The 24,186-nt window shown below is 35.5% G+C and overlaps 1 protein-coding gene across 1 annotated transcript in view; it reads right to left on the bottom strand.

Moving 5' to 3' along the window:
• The window catches only part of LOC100375452 (uncharacterized), a 61,111-nt gene that overhangs the window by 11,402 nt on the left and 25,523 nt on the right, over positions 1-24,186 (bottom strand). The window contains exons 6-20 of the mRNA XM_085500599.1: positions 12,701-12,885; positions 11,829-12,031; positions 11,311-11,690; positions 9,734-9,913; positions 9,198-9,414; positions 8,319-8,978; positions 7,675-7,831; positions 6,923-7,058; positions 5,883-6,002; positions 5,089-5,248; positions 4,116-4,228; positions 3,464-3,623; positions 2,699-2,923; positions 1,536-1,763; positions 665-846 (exon numbers count right to left, since the gene is read on the bottom strand). Coding sequence (XP_085356725.1) covers positions 665-846; positions 1,536-1,763; positions 2,699-2,923; positions 3,464-3,623; positions 4,116-4,228; positions 5,089-5,248; positions 5,883-6,002; positions 6,923-7,058; positions 7,675-7,831; positions 8,319-8,978; positions 9,198-9,414; positions 9,734-9,913; positions 11,311-11,690; positions 11,829-12,031; positions 12,701-12,885 — 3,306 coding nt within the window. The remainder of the gene's footprint in view (positions 1-664; positions 847-1,535; positions 1,764-2,698; positions 2,924-3,463; positions 3,624-4,115; positions 4,229-5,088; positions 5,249-5,882; positions 6,003-6,922; positions 7,059-7,674; positions 7,832-8,318; positions 8,979-9,197; positions 9,415-9,733; positions 9,914-11,310; positions 11,691-11,828; positions 12,032-12,700; positions 12,886-24,186) is intronic.

The raw sequence follows: 24,186 nt of genomic DNA, 5'->3' as shown, positions 1-24,186 counted from the left end.
AACATGTCTGGCTTAAATGTGCACATATCATTATAAGCTTTGAGGATATAAATAATCTCAGACAATGATGTAGATATGGCATAAACATATGAAATGAATTACTGCGTTGTATGGTCAATGTCTGTGTACCTGCCACTTGTCAGATCCCAAATACAGAAATAATAGTTTGAGGTATATACCAGTATGAACCCTTAATACACATTACACAAACTATTGGAAGTATGGACAATGTACTACTTGAGTAGAATAAAAACGAACGCTAATTTATTCATAAATTTAAAAGTTTTCACTTTTGACCCACATTTCAAGAAAACAACGGTTCACACATTACAATTACGGACACGGTTTGATTCACAGTTTACCGATCAGTTCATAACAATATACAGGTTTGTCTGCAACTTCAGTATGTTTTCCTTATGTTTGTTTTGAGTTAAAAAACTCAAAAAGGCCTATTTTCGAGGAGGGATACACGCATACACTTCAGTGTTTTGAGAAAAAAATAACATTTTCACACAATTCACATACAGAGCTAACTAAAAATATATAACGTATAGGTGTTCAAAGGCCATTTTCACTGTGAAATACAGGTTTGAATATAAGTGCCCACGAACCTGGGTCTCATCCTTAAGTGAATCATAGCATAGTATCCTCAATGTTTGCTTACCTGCCACTTGTCAGATCTCAATACAGGAATAATATGATTGTGAATAACTTCTCTTGGTTTCATTTCACACACTCCCAGTATTTTTAATACACTGTGGACTTGTGAGTTTCCTACTTCATCTAAGCAGGTTAATAATTCCATGGGAACTGTGTTTAAATCGCTCTCCAGGTATTTCAGATGACCTGGTAGACAACAGGTGAATGGAATAATTCAAAATGTGCGACAGATTACAGTGGGCACAAACAAGATTCATCGGTCAACTTGAAACTGGGGAAGTACGAATCAATGTTCAAATAACCCCGTCAACTGTAGGGGGATTGCAAATAATATTCCCATGGATAATTTACAAATTCTTTTGCATAGTCGGATTACAAAACAAAATTGCAATATGAAAACAGACAGCTTACCCATAGTACATACCTAGACTAAAATTAATTAGTCCAAAATCAAGTGGGGTCAGGGTAAGATTGTCACAAAATGTATCTATAAGCCCCTGTTTCGGACCAACAAAAAAACGGCGTTATCCAAGTTTATTGGTAGATATTGATTTGGACTTTGAAAAAAAACTTGATACATACTTTAGAATAGAAACATCCCGCGTTTTTTACAACCCACTACTGAATGTTGCTATTTGTGCGACCAGTCGCTGTGCAGAGAATTTACACTGAATTTTGATAATCACTGATATGTATAATCATGTGAGATGCAACGCAATGATAAAAGCATTACCAGTACAGCCCCAATATGAGTACTTGTGTCCACACAAAAATGAGAACATCTGCCCACCCAGCATTGAACAACTGATTTTCTGTTTATGACGCCAATATTCTGACAGTAATATATAAAACATGCTACACGGTATACAACTTACTTTGCTTTGTGATGAATTGTGACTTGCTTTGTTGTCTACCATCACCAGATACAGGAAAGAAGACGCTGAACTCAGACAAGGACACAAATCCGCCATTAGATAAGGGAATAATTCTGATATTAGTGACTTGTTTAATGATATCATCTTCTGGTATGTTGAATTCACTTTCCATCAAACGGTGTAAACATGCCAGCCATTTAGCAACAAAACCGATAGTTATGTTATTACCTGCACACAACAGATTACATAAACAAAGTGTTAATTAATCCCATTGCAAATTAAGCATAACTATTTTGGGAATAAATTAGTGAAATACTTTATTTTAGCTAGAATTAATTTTTGCTGAAAAGACTTTTTGAGTGTTTTGTATGGAATTTATTTTCACTGATTTTTGACAAATATAAAATATAGAAAAAAAGGAATATACGCTGGATTTTATTTTCACTGAATTATTCTTTCAGCGAAAATTAATTCCAAGCAAAAATATTTTACAGTAAAGCAAATTATGCTAAATTATGGTAAACGACTAAGTCATGGTTATCATTAAAACATAGAAATCCTGCAACACGTCAATTACAATAGCCAATTAATTAACCAAGCATTAAAATAGGTGAACAAAACCATGCTGACACAAACACTGACAACACAGTCCCAGAGTAGTTTTTACAGATAGTGGACCTCAATATTCAGTACAAATCACATGTAGATGTAGAAATCTACTAAAGGACTTCAGTGCATGGCCTTTTTTTAGGTTTAAAATTTGATCAATCAAAGAATGTCTAGGAAATGACTCTAACGACAGAATGGATGCATAGACGAACAGACTTCATCTGAAATGGGGACGAATTAGTACCAGTAAGCAAGAACGAGTCATTTCCCAAGGGGTTGTTCTAAAAATAAAATGACCTTTTTAACTTCTAAATAAAAACATGACTACTATGTATTTTTGTAGAAGATATATAAATATTCCATCAATAAAAACTATCGATATATCTTAAAATATACAGTAAAAAAATACTCTGATCACTTGTTTTTACCTCAATATCAACATGGCGAAATAAAAAAAGTACCGGTACACAGAGACCGTGACATAAAGCTGCTTTGCGCTTGGTATATTAGCTGCCAAAGTAAGGTGAGCAAAAAATAAAAATAAAAAAGTTTACCTTCAATGCTGGCACTAATGGCTTTACCAATGTCTATGAGATGATTAATAGACAGTGTCTGTACTCCAAGCATGTTGATTAATGGCATACTAATTGATGACAGTATCTTTGGATGTACATAGTAACGATTCAAGTGATGATGCAATAGATCAGACGTGATAACTTCTCTTAATAAGGGATCTCTGGTTACTGCCAGTTCTGATGGTAATTTCCAAGCATACAAATCTGAGGAAACAAAAGTCTGTGTTCAAGTATGCTATAATAACCGCGGTGTTGGATCATTATTCTTCGGAAAAAAAAACCAAGGCAATTAATTGTACCAACTTTTGCTACGATTGGCTAGAGCAATAACTTGCCTGGCACAAACTCTTCAATTTGCCGAAGACACAAGCTGATCGCATGATAAAAACATGGTTATATTGGTTGACACATTAAATAGTATGATAAAAACAGTTTATGGGCCAATAAAATGACAGATAAGAACACAGCCTTTGGCCACTGTAAATGGCAGAAAAATTTGGTGAAAGTCAATAAAAATCAGTGACTTTCACAATTTTGTAGCAGTAGGAATTTCCTTGGGGTTCTACAGTCCATGTCAGTGACTTTCACAAAATTTTGTTAGCAGTAGAAATTTCTTTCGGTCCTACAACTCATGTCAGTAAGATTTTTTTTGGGTCCTTCAACCCATGTCAAATCCTGACATGCAATCCTGAAATCACAAAATTTCAAGCTATGAAAATCAAATTGTTTACAGTAAATCAATACCTTCATCTGTTGATACATCAGCTGGTAGACAAGGAGAGGCTTTCAGCTGTTGTATAATCTGTTTAGCAACTGGTTTGAAAAATCCTAAGATTTCATCTTCTAGAGGAACATACTGCAAAAATTTACAAATTGCTTCCAGTTCAGAAAATTCAGGACGGTTCTAGGTAGTAAATAAAAATACATTATTTTTTAATGGTAAGTACTTGTATAGAGAAACAGAGTAATATGCGAGTTCATTAAATTACTGATCACCATGTTAAAGCGGGTGGGTCGTCACCTGCGCACGTGCGGGAATGGAGTCCCAAGTGACGATAACAACGCACGCTAAAAACGCAAAGGCTCATGGGTAGAAGCTTGTTTGTAAACAATGACACGCTATGGCCATCTGACGCATGCGCAGGTGACGACTCCCCCGCTTCAATAGTCAGACGTGTAGTATTATAATTCATCATCATAGTTGTTCTTTGGTTCATATTGCTTTTTCGTGGAAAATATACGTGAGCATGACGCATCATAACTAGGCAATTTTAAGGCACTTAATGGCAACGTATAACTGTGAACGCATAAAACTGGCATCATACAATAACCAAACCACTAAGAACTGTTAATTTATGTTTGAGAAAAGGAAATAAATAACAAGTGGTGATCTTACTTTGAAAGTTTGTAAAGCGTCAATAAATAAAGTTGGTAATTCTCCCCTAAGCCACTGATTCCATGCACTATCTCTATCAACATCCTCACGAGAAGAAGGAACATCAAAATCCCCTGTAACAAAAACTACATGTGTCAGATAGGAATATCCTTCCATAAATAGTGTTTATAATTCTCTACTAAGCAATTGATTTCATACACTATTGCTTTATAATAAATACAGATAGCTGTGTAATTATTAGTTGAATTCGTGCACAGCTCCTTCTCCTAGGAGATAAAAAACATCAGCCTGTGCTAAAAACACTAGCTATATACACTTTTTGAATCAGCATTATTATTGCATTTATAATCATAAATCTAACGTATACTGTAAAATATCTCTTTTTGGTGAGCATGTCTTTTTAGTGAATTTAGCGAGAGAACTACATGTAATTTACTAATTTCAGCTGTCGCTAATAACGCTAAATTCAAAATGGCGGCCAAACAACGTCCTTTTCTCAGCACACTCTTTGTAAACAACACAGAAAACGTAATAATCTGGAGTGCTTCCTTATTATACTTGACAGTTTTTATGGAGGTGATAACTGCGCATTTGTTTCGGCAGACGACAGACAAGTATTGTGAAAACAGGAAATCAACAAAGACGAGAGATTCAATCGCTAAATCAACATTTCGCTATTACATCATTTTAACACAATTCCCTAAAATAGTAGGTATGTCGCTTTTTCAACATGTTTTACAGTATACATTCCTGATTACTGTACTAAGTAATCATAGTTAAAAAGATTGAACATTTGTATATTCTTAACAAGTTTCAGAGTTCCTTACTCCCTGCTATATTCTTCTCTCCTGTGTGTGAACACAATTGAGTATAGTTGATGTGCAAACATAAGAGATTAGCTTAAATCTTAGCCCATACTTGGTGTAGCTTGAACATGATGTCTGACACATGCTTCATGTGTTGTATTGCTTACCTTGTACAACAAATCTAAATCCATAACTTCTTAGCGGTAAAAATGCAAAGACTTTCTGTTTATCTGGAGTTGACTGTGGATAGATTGCACTTCCTGATGATGGCTGCTGCAGTAAGAAAGCTAATGCCAACTCAGTAGATTCCACATTTTCTTTGCTCATCTGAAAACAAAACAAGACAGGGTGAAACTACCATGACCATAACATGACCTTCAGATCCACGCCACAACTGACGATCACTGTGACATAAGCTGGGATTTTATATCCCAGCTTAAAACATACCTATGGAATTAGTATTTTGATATAAAAATTATTATTTTTAATTATGACTTCTGACACCGAAAATGAAAGTGTTATGGTCATGTTCAAATGACTTTTTTATTTGGAAATTGTGCATCACGTTTTTGTCACATTCAAACACTCTTCATTTTTTACTTCAGACGCAGAAGAACGTTTTATTAACAGTGTGTAATGGAAATAGAATACCGTCACGCAAAACGTTCGTCATTGCTATTATGGGTTGAATCACCAAGTGATTTCTTAGGATATAGCCTTGCTTGTAGTTAATTTATGCGAGGGAATCATAACATTTTTGTTTTTCAAATTTCTTGGTCTGACTGCTAAGACAAGAATTAAATATATTGAAAATAAAAATAAAGGTGACTTCTGAAGGCACACTGTTGAGACATCTGATTTCCTTGATTTTTATACTTATTTTGTTTATAAAGATATACACATGACACTAACTACACAACACACACATTTAACTTCATTGAGTCAGTAGACTATCACTTACATTACTTGCATCTAGTTGTTTCTTAGTCACTATCCATCTATCTACACCATTAGTATGTTGTACTTCTATCACATCATCATCCACATCAGTTCTTGTCATACTGTGTTCTTCTCCATTCACCTACAAATACAGGTATATACTATTAATTTGCAGCCAGGAATTACCAAGTTAAAGGGCGGCGGTCATCACGTCGCGTCCTGTTCGATGTGGAATCATCCACAGTGACGTTCACAACGCATGTGAAATATATTGTTTATTTACAAGAAATTCAAACGCACGCTGTTTGACTAACAACACTGTTCAAGGGTTGCTGCTAACATAATAACTCGCCATCAATTTTGAAATTGAATAAAAGAACTGTAAAAGTATAAGAACTCAGCACTCCCTAATTCAGGGGAAAAACCACATTGTCATCTTATACTCCCTAACCCCCTGTAAACATTAAAATCTAGATATTCAAATGCAATATTCCTGTCAGAGATCGGCCTTTCAATGTGAGCTACGCAATAAAGAAATTTGAGTTCAAAATCAAATCGTTCGATTTTTGTGGCAGATGTTCGCAACTCAGGCCAGACTTGTATTATCCCTTGTTTCGCGAACCCGCCGAATGAACAGGAGCCGAAAATGAAATAAAAGTATAATTTTATTTCAGCGTAATTTCTTGCGCCAGCCGACTTGTAAGCGCAAAACAATGCTGAAAAAATATTATTTATATCTTCATTTGTTTACCACCCGCCGCATAAGAAATCCAAGTTGCATTTTTGTGGGAGTATCATGATCAAAGTACCGAAGTCTCGCGCAGATGAGAAACAAGGTTATACATGGAATAAAATTTTATTGCATTTCTCCTCTCCGATCAACGATCTCACTTACAATTTTTTGAGAATCACACAAATCTAATGGAAAAAAATGAATTAATTTTATTTTTTTTCCGCCCTCCTCAAAAAAATTGCCTTACAAAAACTCGCGAAACAAGGAATAAAAAAAGTCTGGCCTCACAAGATCTCGCAGTTGAACGGAAAATCACCTTTTGTACTAACCTTGTTTCTGATACTGATACTCTTAAGTCGATGCAAGAATAATAGCAAAGACGGGTGAATGTCATGGAATCTATTTGCTAATAATCTTCTATCCTGTGTTTCTGCCTTCACCGGAAGCACTATCCTTGTTTTCCACCTGTAACAAATTAAATTGAATATGAATTCTCCGTCAAATATCAAACACATCTAGTTAGAACTTAAGTATGCATAATCTTTTCACCACCAGACTGTGTCACCGAAAATTTTTCTGTACTTTTTAAAAAAATTCTTCAATATTTCTGGAAATGAGCCCTAATTTTGGAGCCAACAGACAAAATTTTAGTCAATTTTCATTTTTTATTCAAACAAATTTGGTTATTTTTGTCCCAATCTTCTGAAGGAATGTGCAGACTATAAATTTTGTGAATTTATGATGAAAAGAGGGAACTGGTGGTGAAAAGGTTAAACACAAAGATTTATTCCCATTTTAAGTAAATGAAAATGATACAGTGTATGTAAATTTAAATATAATAGCAAACTAGTTGTTCAGTTATAGAAACATGCCGAAATTAGTAAATATGCAAATTACATGATTAATATGCACCAAACTGAAACTTTTAGTTTTTTTCAAATATCAGACAAATATATTGTATCAATCAATCAATCAATCAATCAATCGATCTTCTGAAGAAAATTGCAAACTATAAATGGGATTATTTTGTGAATTTGTGATGAAATGAGGAACTGGTGGTAAGAAGGTTAAATGCACTTACTCTGTGTCTTCTACACAGGAGTTTTCATCAATCCAGTGTGGTAGTATGTATCCATTGGGTCCACTCTTGGCATCAAAACACATGTGATATCCATTAGAATGTATCTCTGGTTTATCAGTAATACGAAAGACAGATTTAAAACCTATACCCTTCTGACCTGAAATATAATCAAAGAAATAAGTTTAGAACCAAATGACACTACTGTAAAATCTGTATTAGAAGCTATGGCTTCTATTAAAATGGTACAATGCAACAGAGGTGATGCGGCTTCTATTAGAGCATCTACACGTATGAGAAATGGTGAATTTTTGGTTCTCAATTCTTCAAAAAGAATGAATGCGACTTATATTAGAGATGCGGCTTCTAATACAGATTTTTGGTTCTCGATCACACACTGCACTAATGAATAACAATGGTTGTTTTTATCTGTCATTATTCTCATTAGACACATCTCATTCACAAGTGAGTGTTAATTACATGAAAGATACACTGTATCATGGAAATTCAAATACTAAGTGGCAACCCAGCTAGGAAATAAGATTTCCTCTTTGCTTAGCTAACACAACCACATCAGGAATGTTTTATAGATTAATTGGCATCCTATCACATCCAGGCTGAGAAATATATGAGCAAAATTAACTCACCAATATATCCATATTTATGTTTTCCTTTTGTACTTTTGCCGACATCGCACAATGCTCTGATGTCTTTCTCACGGAATCCACTTTCGTTGTTCAAAACCGTAACACATTCCTTCTCAATTACAAAACGCAAAGCAGGTGGACTGTCATCCATATTCTCGTAGTTATTATCATCTGCGTTTTGCACCAATTCCAGCACGAAATGTGTATCTTTACTGTATAACTCGGTTGATAATCTTTCTAAGCTCCTTCCACTGCGTTCTTTGTAAACTTCCATCAATGCACTAGCTTCCTCGGATAACTCAACTCCAACACCAAACTGATGATGTCTGATATCGGAAATCACTGCTCTACATTCTCGCTGGATCTTCTCTTCTTCTGTCAATTCCAATTCTGCAGGTTTGTCTTCAAGTTTAGCATCATTTTCATCTTTTGTTTCATCTTCATCTTTAGCACTGTCTTTTTTTCCCTCTTCAATGTCTGTTGTTCCTTCATTATCATCATCATCATCATCATCATCATCATCGTTGTCACCACCAACCCTCTTCTTCGCTTTCCCATCATCATCACAAATTCTCTCCTCATTAATTTCCTCATCAATATCATTTGTCTCATCATCTTGTCCCTTCAAGTCGCCCTCAAGTGATACCTTGTCACTACCAGCTGCAAAAAAGTTTTATAAAAAAAAAAATCACTTTGGTTTCTATCCCAAAATATGTAAACAATTCTCAATCCAGATCTATTCTAACTTAACTCGCATATGTCCATGATCAAAAAAATATATTAATAGGAGAATCAGTATTAAAACAAGTACTGCCAGCTAATATAAATAAGTACACAATTCATTGTACATGGATTAAAAGTAGACAATTTCATGCTCACATTTTGGTTCAGTAGACTGTGAATCTAGTGTAAGTAAATCCTCACTGTCACTTGAAATGTCACTATCCATGTTTCCCTCAGCATCATCATCAGTGTCATCATCAGTGTCACCATCTGTGTCACCGTGTATGTCACCGTGTATGTCACCGTGTATGTCAGCATCATAATAGGGGTCATCACATGATACAGCTGGTGTTATGGATTCTTCTGATGTGCTCTGTGAAAAAAAAATATATATTACTATAATTGCAATGCAATATTAAATCCACTGCAAATTTTAACATTTTCACCAGCAGACTTCCTCGCCCAATTTTTTTTATAGTTTTTTCTTATATTAGTCAATATTTCTGGAAATTAACCCTTATTTTGAAGCCAACAGTTAAAATTTAGGCAAATTTTTAGTTTTTGTCACAATTTTTTGAAGGGAAGCGCAGACTATAAACAGGGAGATTGTGATGAAAGGAAGGAACTGGTGATGAATAGGTTAAACCTTGCTAAGTCTTTACACACTACATGGTTGATGATTATTTTCTTACCTGTTGTTTTGCATGTATTTCACATGTTTTTTTATCAAATGTTCCAATCCATTCAGTAATCCCTAATAACAATCCTAATTCTTCTAATCTGCTTGTCTCCTTGCAAGACTTACAGTATTTTACCAACAGCGTCTTAGATTTAGTCGCTCCAATCACCTTTCCCAGAGGTTCTAGTATTACCTGTTGAACAAATAATACAATTACTATCTTTTGTAAATAATTGTATAATTAAACACATGATGTAATTAAAAACATGTCATTGTTTACATAAATTAATTAAAATGAAATGTTGGGAGAGTATACAGCTCATAACATGTCTATAACCACTGAGTGAAAACAACATTCTTCAAAAAAAATCAGCCAAAGTACTGTACTGCGAGCATGTCTTTTTAGCGAATTTAGCGAGAGAACTGATTCGCTAATTCAAGATGTCGCTAATGACTTTATTATAAATTCAAAATGGCCAAGGCTTGGGGATTTGTATACAGTAATTTGGAACATAAAAATCTGGGGCGCTTGATAATTACACTTGACAGGTTTTTTTTGTTTTTATGGAGGTGATAATTTGTTTTGGCATGCGACAGACAAGTATTGTGAAAACAGGAAATCAACAATGACAAGAGAGATTATTCGCTAAATCAACATTTCGCTATTACGTCATTTTACCACAAATCGCTAAAATTGCATGTCGCTTTTTCAACATGTTTTATAGTATATCCAAGAAATGGTAAAACCAACACAAAGCAAACTGATGTGCATCAAAACCATCATGTTCCTACCATGTTGAATACGACAAAACATGCCTGTGAAATGTTCAAATCTTGTTCTATAAATAAAAATCTGTCAGTGGTTATTAAAATGGAAAAGAAATGAACATTTTCCTTCTTTTTTTTTTACGAAAACTTCCAAATTTTATCGGAATCCAAAAGTGACTTAAGAAAACCTGCAACATAATATCTTTTGCCTTTGTATAAAATTTAAACAAAATCTGTAAAATGTTACCTAAGAAAAAATTGATGACATGTTTAAATGTTGATTTTTAGTGTTTTTTGAAACTGATATGGCCACCATTCAGTCAAACATCAACCAGAACAGAACTAACTACACTGAAAAACTAATTAACATGCATACGGTATGTCTCCTATATCTTTGCACCAACTTCGAACACAACCAGTCCAGCCATGTCTGAGTAATTATGTCGCTCGGACAAATACACAATGTACAGAAACGAAAAGCATAAGTCCCCATTTGACACTTTGTCAGACGTAGACTAAATAGATATTATACTGCTTTGTAAATACAAGTGGCTGATACAGTAGTTACTGAGAAGGAAACCAACAACATCGTTCTTGAAAAATACACTACTACAAGGAATAGTTCTTTACATTTGTTTTTGGGATCTTCTGGTATAATAATGATAAAAGCCCATTTTCTAGTAAATTTATGTCCTAACAGTGCTAATCAGTCAACGATTCACAAAAAAAAACATATACATGTATGTTGTTAATTTAGCCAATATTCTGTCCAGCTATCTGTTACCATTCACCACACATGTAGTAACAAAACACTGTACACACCTGTTGAGCCACAGCTTGACAGATCTGAGTTGGGATACACAACAAACACTGTAATATAAAGTTAGCAATGACTTCATAATTCTCATCCTCATCTTCATAATAAGATGGAGGAGCACCAGGAGCAGTCGATGATTGAACTACGGTTTTACTGACGCACAACTTATTAAGAGCCGTCTCCATCATATTAGCCAATAATGCGAGAGGAGATGAAGTTACACCACCATGATGAATCACTATGGAAACCAAATGACCAACAGTTTGATGAGATTCTCCATTTTCTGCACTCTGGCTGAAGAGTTCAGGTGTTGAGTCGGTTGATAATTTCAATAAAACACCAGGTTTGGTTTCTAGAACACACATGTCAAAGGCTGTAGATATTCCTATGAGGAAAAAATAGATGAGATCCAATGGTAAGTGTCTATGCTATAGAACATGGGTTTGAGGCAGCCATGTAAATTTGTGGTAACGATAACTGTATAAATACAAAACCATCAGGACATAAAAGCGCATTTACTAACCATTGTTTTTAATCATATATCCTGTATTTTTTTCTATGAACTGTTTAATATCGCCATGTTCAGGTTGAAATATGAGAGACCAATGAGACCAGACTGATAAGTCTTCCAATAAAGGTGCATTTAATAAACATATCATGGCTTTCTCTTTACTCTGTGATCCAAGTAAACCCACTTCTCTTGATGATTCTACCATCTCTCTTGCTCTGCTTGGAAAAACAAAGCAAATGGCCATTATTAGGTTGATAAAACCAGTTACAGACTTGTTGCAATAAAAATGTGTTGGACCAAAATGGCAATCAGTCGATCATACTGCATCAGGTTCAAAGAAATAATGCGACTTCCAATTTTAAAGCGAGGGAGTCGTCACCTGCGCATGTGTCAGATAGCCATCGCATTTCATTGCATACAAACAAGCGTCTACCCATGAGCCTTTACGTTTTAGCTTGGGACTCAATTCCCATGCGTGCGCAGGTGACAACCCTCTCGCTTTACCAAAATACATATGAATGTGTCTGATATCATATATATGTATGTTAGTTGTGAATAAAATGTTATTCCAAGGTTGACTGCAATATGACCATGCATAATAATAATATAATAATAATGTTTATTCAACCTTTGTATGTCAGTGCAACGATTGTCAAGTTGACAAAAATGGCCACCAGTCGGCCATGTACGATAAAGCAAGATGTTCATCAATGGTCTACCATATGTAGTCGTTAAATTAAGTTTGAACCAAATTAGCCAAACCACTTCTGAAAGTACTAAAAATTAATAATTCATTTTCTTCAGAATTTCAACCACGGGTAGAAGAAATAAATAGCGAGAACTTGATTTCTGACAAATTCATGAAAAAGAAATAATGTACCGACCTGTTGTTTGTGCAGAATGCAGTTTCATACACAACTCTGTTTATTTGCTGTGCATTTCTGGAGGTGTTAGCATGTTCATTCTGTTTTCTCACTTCATTGATGAGCTGAGGAAGCAAACCACGGCCAAGATCTCTCACGCTAGAAACCTTAAAATGGTTACATAAACTACTTTCTATATAATCAGCCTGCAAAACAAACAAACAAACATTAATAAAATAATATTTTTGACTAAATAATATATTGAAACTATTAGTCATGCTGCTCTCGAATGAGTTTGAAACTCCACATCATCCTATACCTACCTTATCTAATGTACCACATTGCTGTATGAATTCTAAGATATCTTGTCTACTTGGTCTATACATACAATCTGCTACATTAGAACCCTACCTACCTTATCTAGTGTACCACATTGCTGTATGAATTCTAAGACATCGTGTCTACTTGGTCTATACATACAATCAGCTCCATTAGAACCCTACCTACCTTATCTAATGTACCACATTGCTGTATGAATTCTAAGATACCTTGTCTACTTGGTCTATACATACAATCAGCTACATTAGAACCCTACCACCTTATCTAATGTACCACATTGCTGTATGAATTCTAAGACACCTTGTCTACTTGGTCTATACATACAATCAGCTACATTAGAATCCTACCTACCTTATCTAATGTACCACATTGCTGTATGAATTCTAAGACACCTTGTCTACTTGGTCTATACATACAATCAGCTACATTAGAACCCTACCTACCTTATCTAGTGTACCACATTGCTGTATGAATTCTAAGATATCTTGTCTACTTGGTCTATACATACAATCTGCTACATTAGAACCCTACCTACCTTATCTAGTGTACCACATTGCTGTATGAATTCTAAGATATCTTGTCTACTTGGTCTATATATACAATCTGCTACATTAGAACCCTACCTACCTTATCTAGTGTACCACATTGCTGTATGAATTCTAAGATATCTTGTCTACTTGGTCTATGTATACAACCAGCTACACTGGAACCCTACCTACCTTATCTAGTGTACCACATTGCTGTATGAATTCTAAGCTATCTTGTCTACTTGGTCTATACATACAACCAGCTACATTAGAACCCTACCTACCTTATCTAGTGTACCACATTGCTGTATGAATTCTAAGATATCTTGTCTACTTGGTCTATATATACAATCTGCTACATTGAAACCCTACCTACCTTATCTAGTGTACCACATTGCTGTATGAATTCTAAGATATCTTGTCTACTTGGTCTATACATACAATCAGCTACATTAGGACCCTACCTACCTTATCTAGTGTACCACATTGCTGTATGAATTCTAAGATATCTTGTCTACTTAGTCTATATATACAATCTGCTACATTAGAATCCTACCTACCTTATCTAGTGTACCACATTGCTGTATGAATTCTAAGATATCTTGTCTACTTGGTCTATACGTAAAATCTGCTACATTAGAACCCTACCTACCTTATCTAGTGTACCACATTGCTGTATGAATTCTAAGATATCTTGTCTACTTGGTCTATACATACAATCTGCTACATTAGAACCCTGCCTACCCTATCTAGTGTACCACATTGCTGTATGAATTCTAAGATATCTTGTCTACTTGGTCTATATATACAATCTGCTACATTAGAACCCTACCTACCTTATCTAGTGTACCACATTGCTGTATGAATTCTAAGATATCTTGTCTACTTGGTCTATGTATACAACCAGCTACACTGGAACCCTACCTACCTTATCTAGTGTACCACATTGCTGTATGAATTCTAAGCTATTTTGTCTACTTGGTCTATACATACAACCAGCTACATTAGAACCCTACCTACCTTATCTAGTGTACCACATTGCTGTATGAATTCTAAGATATCTTGTCTACTTGGTCTATACATACAACCAGCTATATTAGAACCGTACCTACCTTATCTAGTGTACCACATTGCTGTATGAATTCTAAGATATCTTGTCTACTTGGTCTATATATACAACCAGCTACATTAGAACCCCACCTACCTTATCTAGTGTACCACATTGCTGTATGAATTCTAAGATATCTTGTCTACTTGGTCTATATATACAACCAGCTACATTAGAACCCCACCTACCTTATCTAGTGTACCACATTGCTGTATGAATTCTAAGATATCTTGTCTACTTGGTCTATACATACAACCAGCTACATTGGAACCCTACCTACCTTATCTAGTCTACCACATTGCTGTATGAATTCTAAGATATCTTGTCTACTTGGTCTATATATACAACCAGCTACATTGGAACCCTACCTACCTTATCTAGTGTACCACATTGCTGTATGAATTCTAAGATATCTTGTCTACTTGGTCTATATATACATGTACAACCAACTACATTAGAACCCTACCTACTTTATCTAGTGTACCACATTGCTGTATGAATTTTAAGATATCTTGTCTACTTGGTCTATACATACAACCAGCTTCATTAGAACCCCACCTACCTTATCTAGTGTACCACATTGCTGTATGAATTCTAAGCTATCTTGTCTACTTGGTCTATACATACAACCAGCTACATTAGAACCCTACCTACCTTATCTAGTGTACCACATTGCTGTATGAATTCTAAGATATCTTGTCTACTTGGTCTATATATACAATCTGCTACATTGAAACCCTACCTACCTTATCTAGTGTACCACATTGCTGTATGAATTCTAAGATATCTTGTCTACTTGGTCTATACATACAATCAGCTACATTAGGACCCTACCTACCTTATCTAGTGTACCACATTGCTGTATGAATTCTAAGATATCTTGTCTACTTAGTCTATATATACAATCTGCTACATTAGAATCCTACCTACCTTATCTAGTGTACCACATTGCTGTATGAATTCTAAGATATCTTGTCTACTTGGTCTATACGTAAAATCTGCTACATTAGAACCCTACCTACCTTATCTAGTGTACCACATTGCTGTATGAATTCTAAGATATCTTGTCTACTTGGTCTATACATACAATCTGCTACATTAGAACCCTGCCTACCCTATCTAGTGTACCACATTGCTGTATGAATTCTAAGATATCTTGTCTACTTGGTCTATATATACAATCTGCTACATTAGAACCCTACCTACCTTATCTAGTGTACCACATTGCTGTATGAATTCTAAGATATCTTGTCTACTTGGTCTATGTATACAACCAGCTACACTGGAACCCTACCTACCTTATCTAGTGTACCACATTGCTGTATGAATTCTAAGCTATTTTGTCTACTTGGTCTATACATACAACCAGCTACATTAGAACCCTACCTACCTTATCTAGTGTACCACATTGCTGTATGAATTCTAAGATATCTTGTCTACTTGGTCTATACATACAACCAGCTATATTAGAACCGTACCTACCTTATCTAGTGTACCACATTGCTGTATGAATTCTAAGATATCTTGTCTACTTGGTCTATATATACAACCAGCTACATTAGAACCCCACCTACCTTATCTAGTGTACCACATTGCTGTATGAATTCTAAGATATCTTGTCTACTTGGTCTATATATACAACCAGCTACATTAGAACCCCACCTACCTTATCTAGTGTACCACATTGCTGTATGAATTCTAAGATATCTTGTCTACTTGGTCTATACATACAACCAGCTACATTGGAACCCTACCTACCTTATCTAGTCTACCACATTGCTGTATGAATTCTAAGATATCTTGTCTACTTGGTCTATATATACAACCAGCTACATTGGAACCCTACCTACCTTATCTAGTGTACCACATTGCTGTATGAATTCTAAGATATCTTGTCTACTTGGTCTATATATACATGTACAACCAACTACATTAGAACCCTACCTACTTTATCTAGTGTACCACATTGCTGTATGAATTTTAAGATATCTTGTCTACTTGGTCTATACATACAACCAGCTTCATTAGAACCCCACCTACCTTATCTAGTGTACCACATTGCTGTATGAATTCTAAGATATCTTGTCTACTTGGTCTATATATACAACCAGCTACATTAGAACCCCACCTACCTTATCTAGTGTACCACATTGCTGTATGAATTCTAAGATATCTTGTCTACTTGGTCTATATATACAACCAGCTACATTAGAACCCCACCTACCTTATCTAGTGTACCACATTGCTGTATGAATTCTAAGATATCTTGTCTACTTGGTCTATACATACAACCAGCTACATTGGAACCCTACCTACCTTATCTAGTCTACCACATTGCTGTATGAATTCTAAGATATCTTGTCTACTTGGTCTATATATACAACCAGCTACATTAGAACCCTACCTACCTTATCTAGTGTACCACATTGCTGTATGAATTCTAAGATATCTTGTCTACTTGGTCTATATATACAACCAACTACATTAGAACCCTACCTACTTTATCTAGTGTACCACATTGCTGTATGAATTCTAAGATATCTTGTCTACTTGGTCTATACATACAACCAGCTTCATTAGAACCCCACCTACCTTATCTAGTGTACCACATTGCTGTATGAATTCTAAGATATCTTGTCTACTTGGTCTATACATACAATCTGCTACATTAGAACCCTACCTACCTTATCTAGTGTACCACATTGCTGTATGAATTCTAAGATATCTTGTCTACTTGGTCTATACATAAAACCAGCTACATTAGAACCCTACCTACCTTATCTAGTGTACCACATTGCTGTATGAATTCTAAGATATCTTGTCTACTTGGTCTATACATACAACCAGCTACATTAGAACCCTACCTACCTTATCGAGTGTACCACATTGCTGTATGAATTCTAAGACATCTTGTCTACTTGGTCTATACATACAACCAGCTATATTAGAACTGTACCTACCTTATCTCGTGTACCACATTGCTGTATGAATTCTAAGATATCTTGTCTACTTGGTCTATACATACAACCAGCTACATTAGAACCCCACCTACTTTATCTAGTGTACCACATTGCTGTATGAATTCTAAGCTATCTTGTCGACTTGGTCTATTCATACAACCAGCTACATTAGAACCCTACCTACCTTATCGAGTGTACCACATTGCTGTATGAATTCTAAGATATCTTGTCTACTTGGTCTATACATACAACCAGCTATATTAGAACTGTACCTACCTTATCTAGTGTACCACATTGCTGTATGAATTCTAAGATATCTTGTCTACTTGGTCTATACATACACATTAGAACCCCACCTACTTTATCTAGTGTACCACATTGCTGTATGAATTCTAAGATATCTTGTCTACTTGGTCTATTCATACAACCAGCTACATTAGAACCCTACCTACCTTATCTAGAGTACCACATTGCTGTATGAATTCTAAGATATCTTGTCTACTTGGTCTATATATACAATCTGCTACATTAGAACCCTACCTACCTTATCTAGTGTACCACATTGCTGTATGAATTCTAAGATATCTTGTCTACTTGGTCTATACATACAACCAGCTACATTAGAACCCTACCTACCTTATCGAGTGTACCACATTGCTGTATGAATTCTAAGATATCTTGTCTACTTGGTCTATACATACAACCAGCTATATTAGAACTGTACCTACCTTATCTAGTGTACCACATTGCTGTATGAATTCTAAGATATCTTGTCTACTTGGTCTATACATACAACCAGCTACATTAGAACCCCACCTACTTTATCTAGTGTACCACATTGCTGTATGAATTCTAAGATATCTTGTCTACTTGGTCTATTCATACAACCAGCTACATTGAAACCCTACCTACCTTATCTAGTGTACCACATTGCTGTATGAATTCTAAGATATCTTGTCTACTTGGTCTATATATACAATCTGCTACATTAGAACCCTACCTACCTTATCTAGTGTACCACATTGCTGTATGAATTTTAAGATATCTTGTCTACTTGGTCTATACATACAATCTGCTACATTAGAACCCTACCTACCTTATCTAGTGTACCACATTGCTGTATGAATTCTAAGATATCTTGTCTACTTGGTCTATGTATACAACCAGCTACACTGGAACCCTACCTACCTTATCTAGTGTACCACATTGCTGTATGAATTCTAAGATATCTTGTCTACTTGGTCTATATATACAATCTGCTACATTAGAATCCTACCTACCTTATCTAGTGTACCACATTGCTGTATGAATTTTAAGATATCTTGTCTACTTGGTCTATACATACAATCTGCTACATTAGAACCCTACCTACCTTATCTAGTGTACCACATTGCTGTATGAATTCTAAGATATCTTGTCTACTTGGTCTATATATACAACCAGCTACATTAGAACCCCACCTACCTTATCTAGTGTACCACATTGCTGTATGAATTCTAAGATATCTTGTCTACTTGGTCTATACATACAACCAGCTACATTGGAACCCTACCTACCTTATCTAGTGTACCACATTGCTGTATGAATTCTAAGATATCTTGTCTACTTGGTCTATATATACAACCAGCTACATTAGAACCCCACCTACCTTATCTAGTGTACCACATTGCTGTATGAATTCTAAGATATCTTGTCTACTTGGTCTATACATACAACCAGCTACATTGGAACCCTACCTACCTTATCTAGTCTACCACATTGCTGTATGAATTCTAAGATATCTTGTCTACTTGGTCTATATATACAACCAGCTACATTAGAACCCTACCTACCTTATCTAGTGTACCACATTGCTGTATGAATTCTAAGATATCTTGTCTACTTGGTCTATATATACAACCAACTACATTAGAACCCTACCTACTTTATCTAGTGTACCACATTGCTGTATGAATTCTAAGATATCTTGTCTACTTGGTCTATACATACAACCAGCTTCATTAGAACCCCACCTACCTTATCTAGTGTACCACATTGCTGTATGAATTCTAAGATATCTTGTCTACTTGGTCTATACATACAACCAGCTACATTAGAACCCCACCTACCTTATCTAGTGTACCACATTGCTGTATGAATTCTAAGATATCTTGTCTACTTGGTCTATATATACAATCTGCTACATTAGAACCCTACCTACCTTATCTAGTGTACCACATTGCTGTATGAATTTTAAGATATCTTGTCTACTTGGTCTATACATACAATCTGCTACATTAGAACCCTACCTACCTTATCTAGTGTACCACATTGCTGTATGAATTCTAAGATATCTTGTCTACTTGGTCTATACATAAAACCAGCTACATTAGAACCCTACCTACCTTATCTAGTGTACCACATTGCTGTATGAATTCTAAGATATCTTGTCTACTTGGTCTATACATACAACCAGCTACATTAGAACCCTACCTACCTTATCGAGTGTACCACATTGCTGTATGAATTCTAAGATATCTTGTCTACTTGGTCTATACATACAACCAGCTATATTAGAACTGTACCTACCTTATCTCGTGTACCACATTGCTGTATGAATTCTAAGATATCTTGTCTACTTGGTCTATACATACAACCAGCTACATTAGAACCCCACCTACTTTATCTAGTGTACCACATTGCTGTATGAATTCTAAGCTATCTTGTCGACTTGGTCTATTCATACAACCAGCTACATTAGAACCCTACCTACCTTATCGAGTGTACCACATTGCTGTATGAATTCTAAGATATCTTGTCTACTTGGTCTATACATACAACCAGCTATATTAGAACTGTACCTACCTTATCTAGTGTACCACATTGCTGTATGAATTCTAAGATATCTTGTCTACTTGGTCTATACATACACATTAGAACCCCACCTACTTTATCTAGTGTACCACATTGCTGTATGAATTCTAAGATATCTTGTCTACTTGGTCTATTCATACAACCAGCTACATTAGAACCCTACCTACCTTATCTAGAGTACCACATTGCTGTATGAATTCTAAGATATCTTGTCTACTTGGTCTATATATACAATCTGCTACATTAGAACCCTACCTACCTTATCTAGTGTACCACATTGCTGTATGAATTCTAAGATATCTTGTCTACTTGGTCTATACATACAACCAGCTACATTAGAACCCTACCTACCTTATCGAGTGTACCACATTGCTGTATGAATTCTAAGATATCTTGTCTACTTGGTCTATACATACAACCAGCTATATTAGAACTGTACCTACCTTATCTAGTGTACCACATTGCTGTATGAATTCTAAGATATCTTGTCTACTTGGTCTATATATACAACCAGCTACATTAGAACCCCACCTACTTTATCTAGTGTACCACATTGCTGTATGAATTCTAAGATATCTTGTCTACTTGGTCTATTCATACAACCAGCTACATTGAAACCCTACCTACCTTATCTAGTGTACCACATTGCTGTATGAATTCTAAGATATCTTGTCTACTTGGTCTATATATACAATCTGCTACATTAGAACCCTACCTACCTTATCTAGTGTACCACATTGCTGTATGAATTTTAAGATATCTTGTCTACTTGGTCTATACATACAATCTGCTACATTAGAACCCTACCTACCTTATCTAGTGTACCACATTGCTGTATGAATTCTAAGATATCTTGTCTACTTGGTCTATGTATACAACCAGCTACACTGGAACCCTACCTACCTTATCTAGTGTACCACATTGCTGTATGAATTCTAAGATATCTTGTCTACTTGGTCTATATATACAATCTGCTACATTAGAACCCTACCTACCTTATCTAGTGTACCACATTGCTGTATGAATTTTAAGATATCTTGTCTACTTGGTCTATACATACAATCTGCTACATTAGAACCCTACCTACCTTATCTAGTGTACCACATTGCTGTATGAATTCTAAGATATCTTGTCTACTTGGTCTATATATACAACCAGCTACATTAGAACCCCACCTACCTTATCTAGTGTACCACATTGCTGTATGAATTCTAAGATATCTTGTCTACTTGGTCTATACATACAACCAGCTACATTGGAACCCTACCTACCTTATCTAGTCTACCACATTGCTGTATGAATTCTAAGATATCTTGTCTACTTGGTCTATATATACAACCAGCTACATTAGAACCCTACCTACCTTATCTAGTGTACCACATTGCTGTATGAATTCTAAGATATCTTGTCTACTTGGTCTATATATACAACCAACTACATTAGAACCCTACCTACTTTATCTAGTGTACCACATTGCTGTATGAATTCTAAGATATCTTGTCTACTTGGTCTATACATACAACCAGCTTCATTAGAACCCCACCTACCTTATCTAGTGTACCACATTGCTGTATGAATTCTAAGATATCTTGTCTACTTGGTCTATACATACAACCAGCTACATTAGAACCCCACCTACCTTATCTAGTGTACCACATTGCTGTATGAATTCTAAGATATCTTGTCTACTTGGTCTATACATACAATCTGCTACATTAGAACCCTATCTACCTTATCTAGTGTACCACATTGCTGTATGAATTCTAAGATATCTTGTCTACTTGGTCTATACATACAATCTGCTACATTAGAACCCTACCTACCTTATCTAGTGTACCACATTGCTGTATGAATTCTAAGATATCTTGTCTACTTGGTCTATACATAAAACCAGCTATATTAGAACTGTACCTACCTTATCTAGTGTACCACATTGCTGTATGAATTCTAAGATATCTTGTCTACTTGGTCTATACATACAACCAGCTACATTAGAACCCTACCTACCTTATCGAGTGTACCACATTGCTGTATGAATTCTAAGATATCTTGTCTACTTGGTCTATACATACAACCAGCTATATTAGAACTGTACCTACCTTATCTAGTGTACCACATTGCTGTATGAATTCTAAGATATCTTGTCTACTTGGTCTATACATACAACCAGCTACATTAGAACCCCACCTACTTTATCTAGTGTACCACATTGCTGTATGAATTCTAAGATATCTTGTCTACTTGGTCTATACATACAACCAGCTACATTAGAACCCCACCTACTTTATCTAGTGTACCACATTGCTGTATGAATTCTAAGATATCTTGTCTACTTGGTCTATTCATACAACCAGCTACATTAGAACCCTACCTACCTTATCTAGAGTACCACATTGCTGTATGAATTCTAAGATATCTTGTCTACTTGGTCTATACATACAACCAGCTACATTAGAACCCCACCTACTTTATCTAGTGTACCACATTGCTGTATGAATTCTAAGATATCTTGTCTACTTGGTCTATTCATACAACCAGCTACATTGAAACCCTACCTACCTTATCTAGTGTACCACATTGCTGTATGAATTCTAAGATATCTTGTCTACTTGGTCTATATATACAATCTGCTACATTAGAACCCTACCTACCTTATCTAGTGTACCACATTGCTGTATGAATTTTAAGATATCTTGTCTACTTGGTCTATACATACAATCTGCTACATTAGAACCCTACCTACCTTATCTAGTGTACCACATTGCTGTATGAATTCTAAGATATCTTGTCTACTTGGTCTATGTATACAACCAGCTACACTGGAACCCTACCTACCTTATCTAGTGTACCACATTGCTGTATGAATTCTAAGATATCTTGTCTACTTGGTCTATATATACAATCTGCTACATTAGAATCCTACCTACCTTATCTAGTGTACCACATTGCTGTATGAATTTTAAGATATCTTGTCTACTTGGTCTATACATACAATCTGCTACATTAGAACCCTACCTACCTTATCTAGTGTACCACATTGCTGTATGAATTCTAAGATATCTTGTCTACTTGGTCTATATATACAACCAGCTACATTAGAACCCCACCTACCTTATCTAGTGTACCACATTGCTGTATGAATTCTAAGATATCTTGTCTACTTGGTCTATACATACAACCAGCTACATTGGAACCCTACCTACCTTATCTAGTGTACCACATTGCTGTATGAATTCTAAGATATCTTGTCTACTTGGTCTATATATACAACCAGCTACATTAGAACCCCACCTACCTTATCTAGTGTACCACATTGCTGTATGAATTCTAAGATATCTTGTCTACTTGGTCTATACATACAACCAGCTACATTGGAACCCTACCTACCTTATCTAGTCTACCACATTGCTGTATGAATTCTAAGATATCTTGTCTACTTGGTCTATATATACAACCAGCTACATTAGAACCCTACCTACCTTATCTAGTGTACCACATTGCTGTATGAATTCTAAGATATCTTGTCTACTTGGTCTATATATACAACCAACTACATTAGAACCCTACCTACTTTATCTAGTGTACCACATTGCTGTATGAATTCTAAGATATCTTGTCTACTTGGTCTATACATACAACCAGCTTCATTAGAACCCCACCTACCTTATCTAGTGTACCACATTGCTGTATGAATTCTAAGATATCTTGTCTACTTGGTCT

This window comes from Saccoglossus kowalevskii, chromosome 6 (assembly GCF_978046115.1).
Source record: "Saccoglossus kowalevskii chromosome 6, keSacKowa6.1, whole genome shotgun sequence".
Classification (NCBI taxonomy): domain Eukaryota; kingdom Metazoa; phylum Hemichordata; class Enteropneusta; family Harrimaniidae; genus Saccoglossus; species Saccoglossus kowalevskii.
Note: the sequence above shows the minus strand (reverse complement) of the source record. Positions and strands in the feature narration are given on the sequence as shown.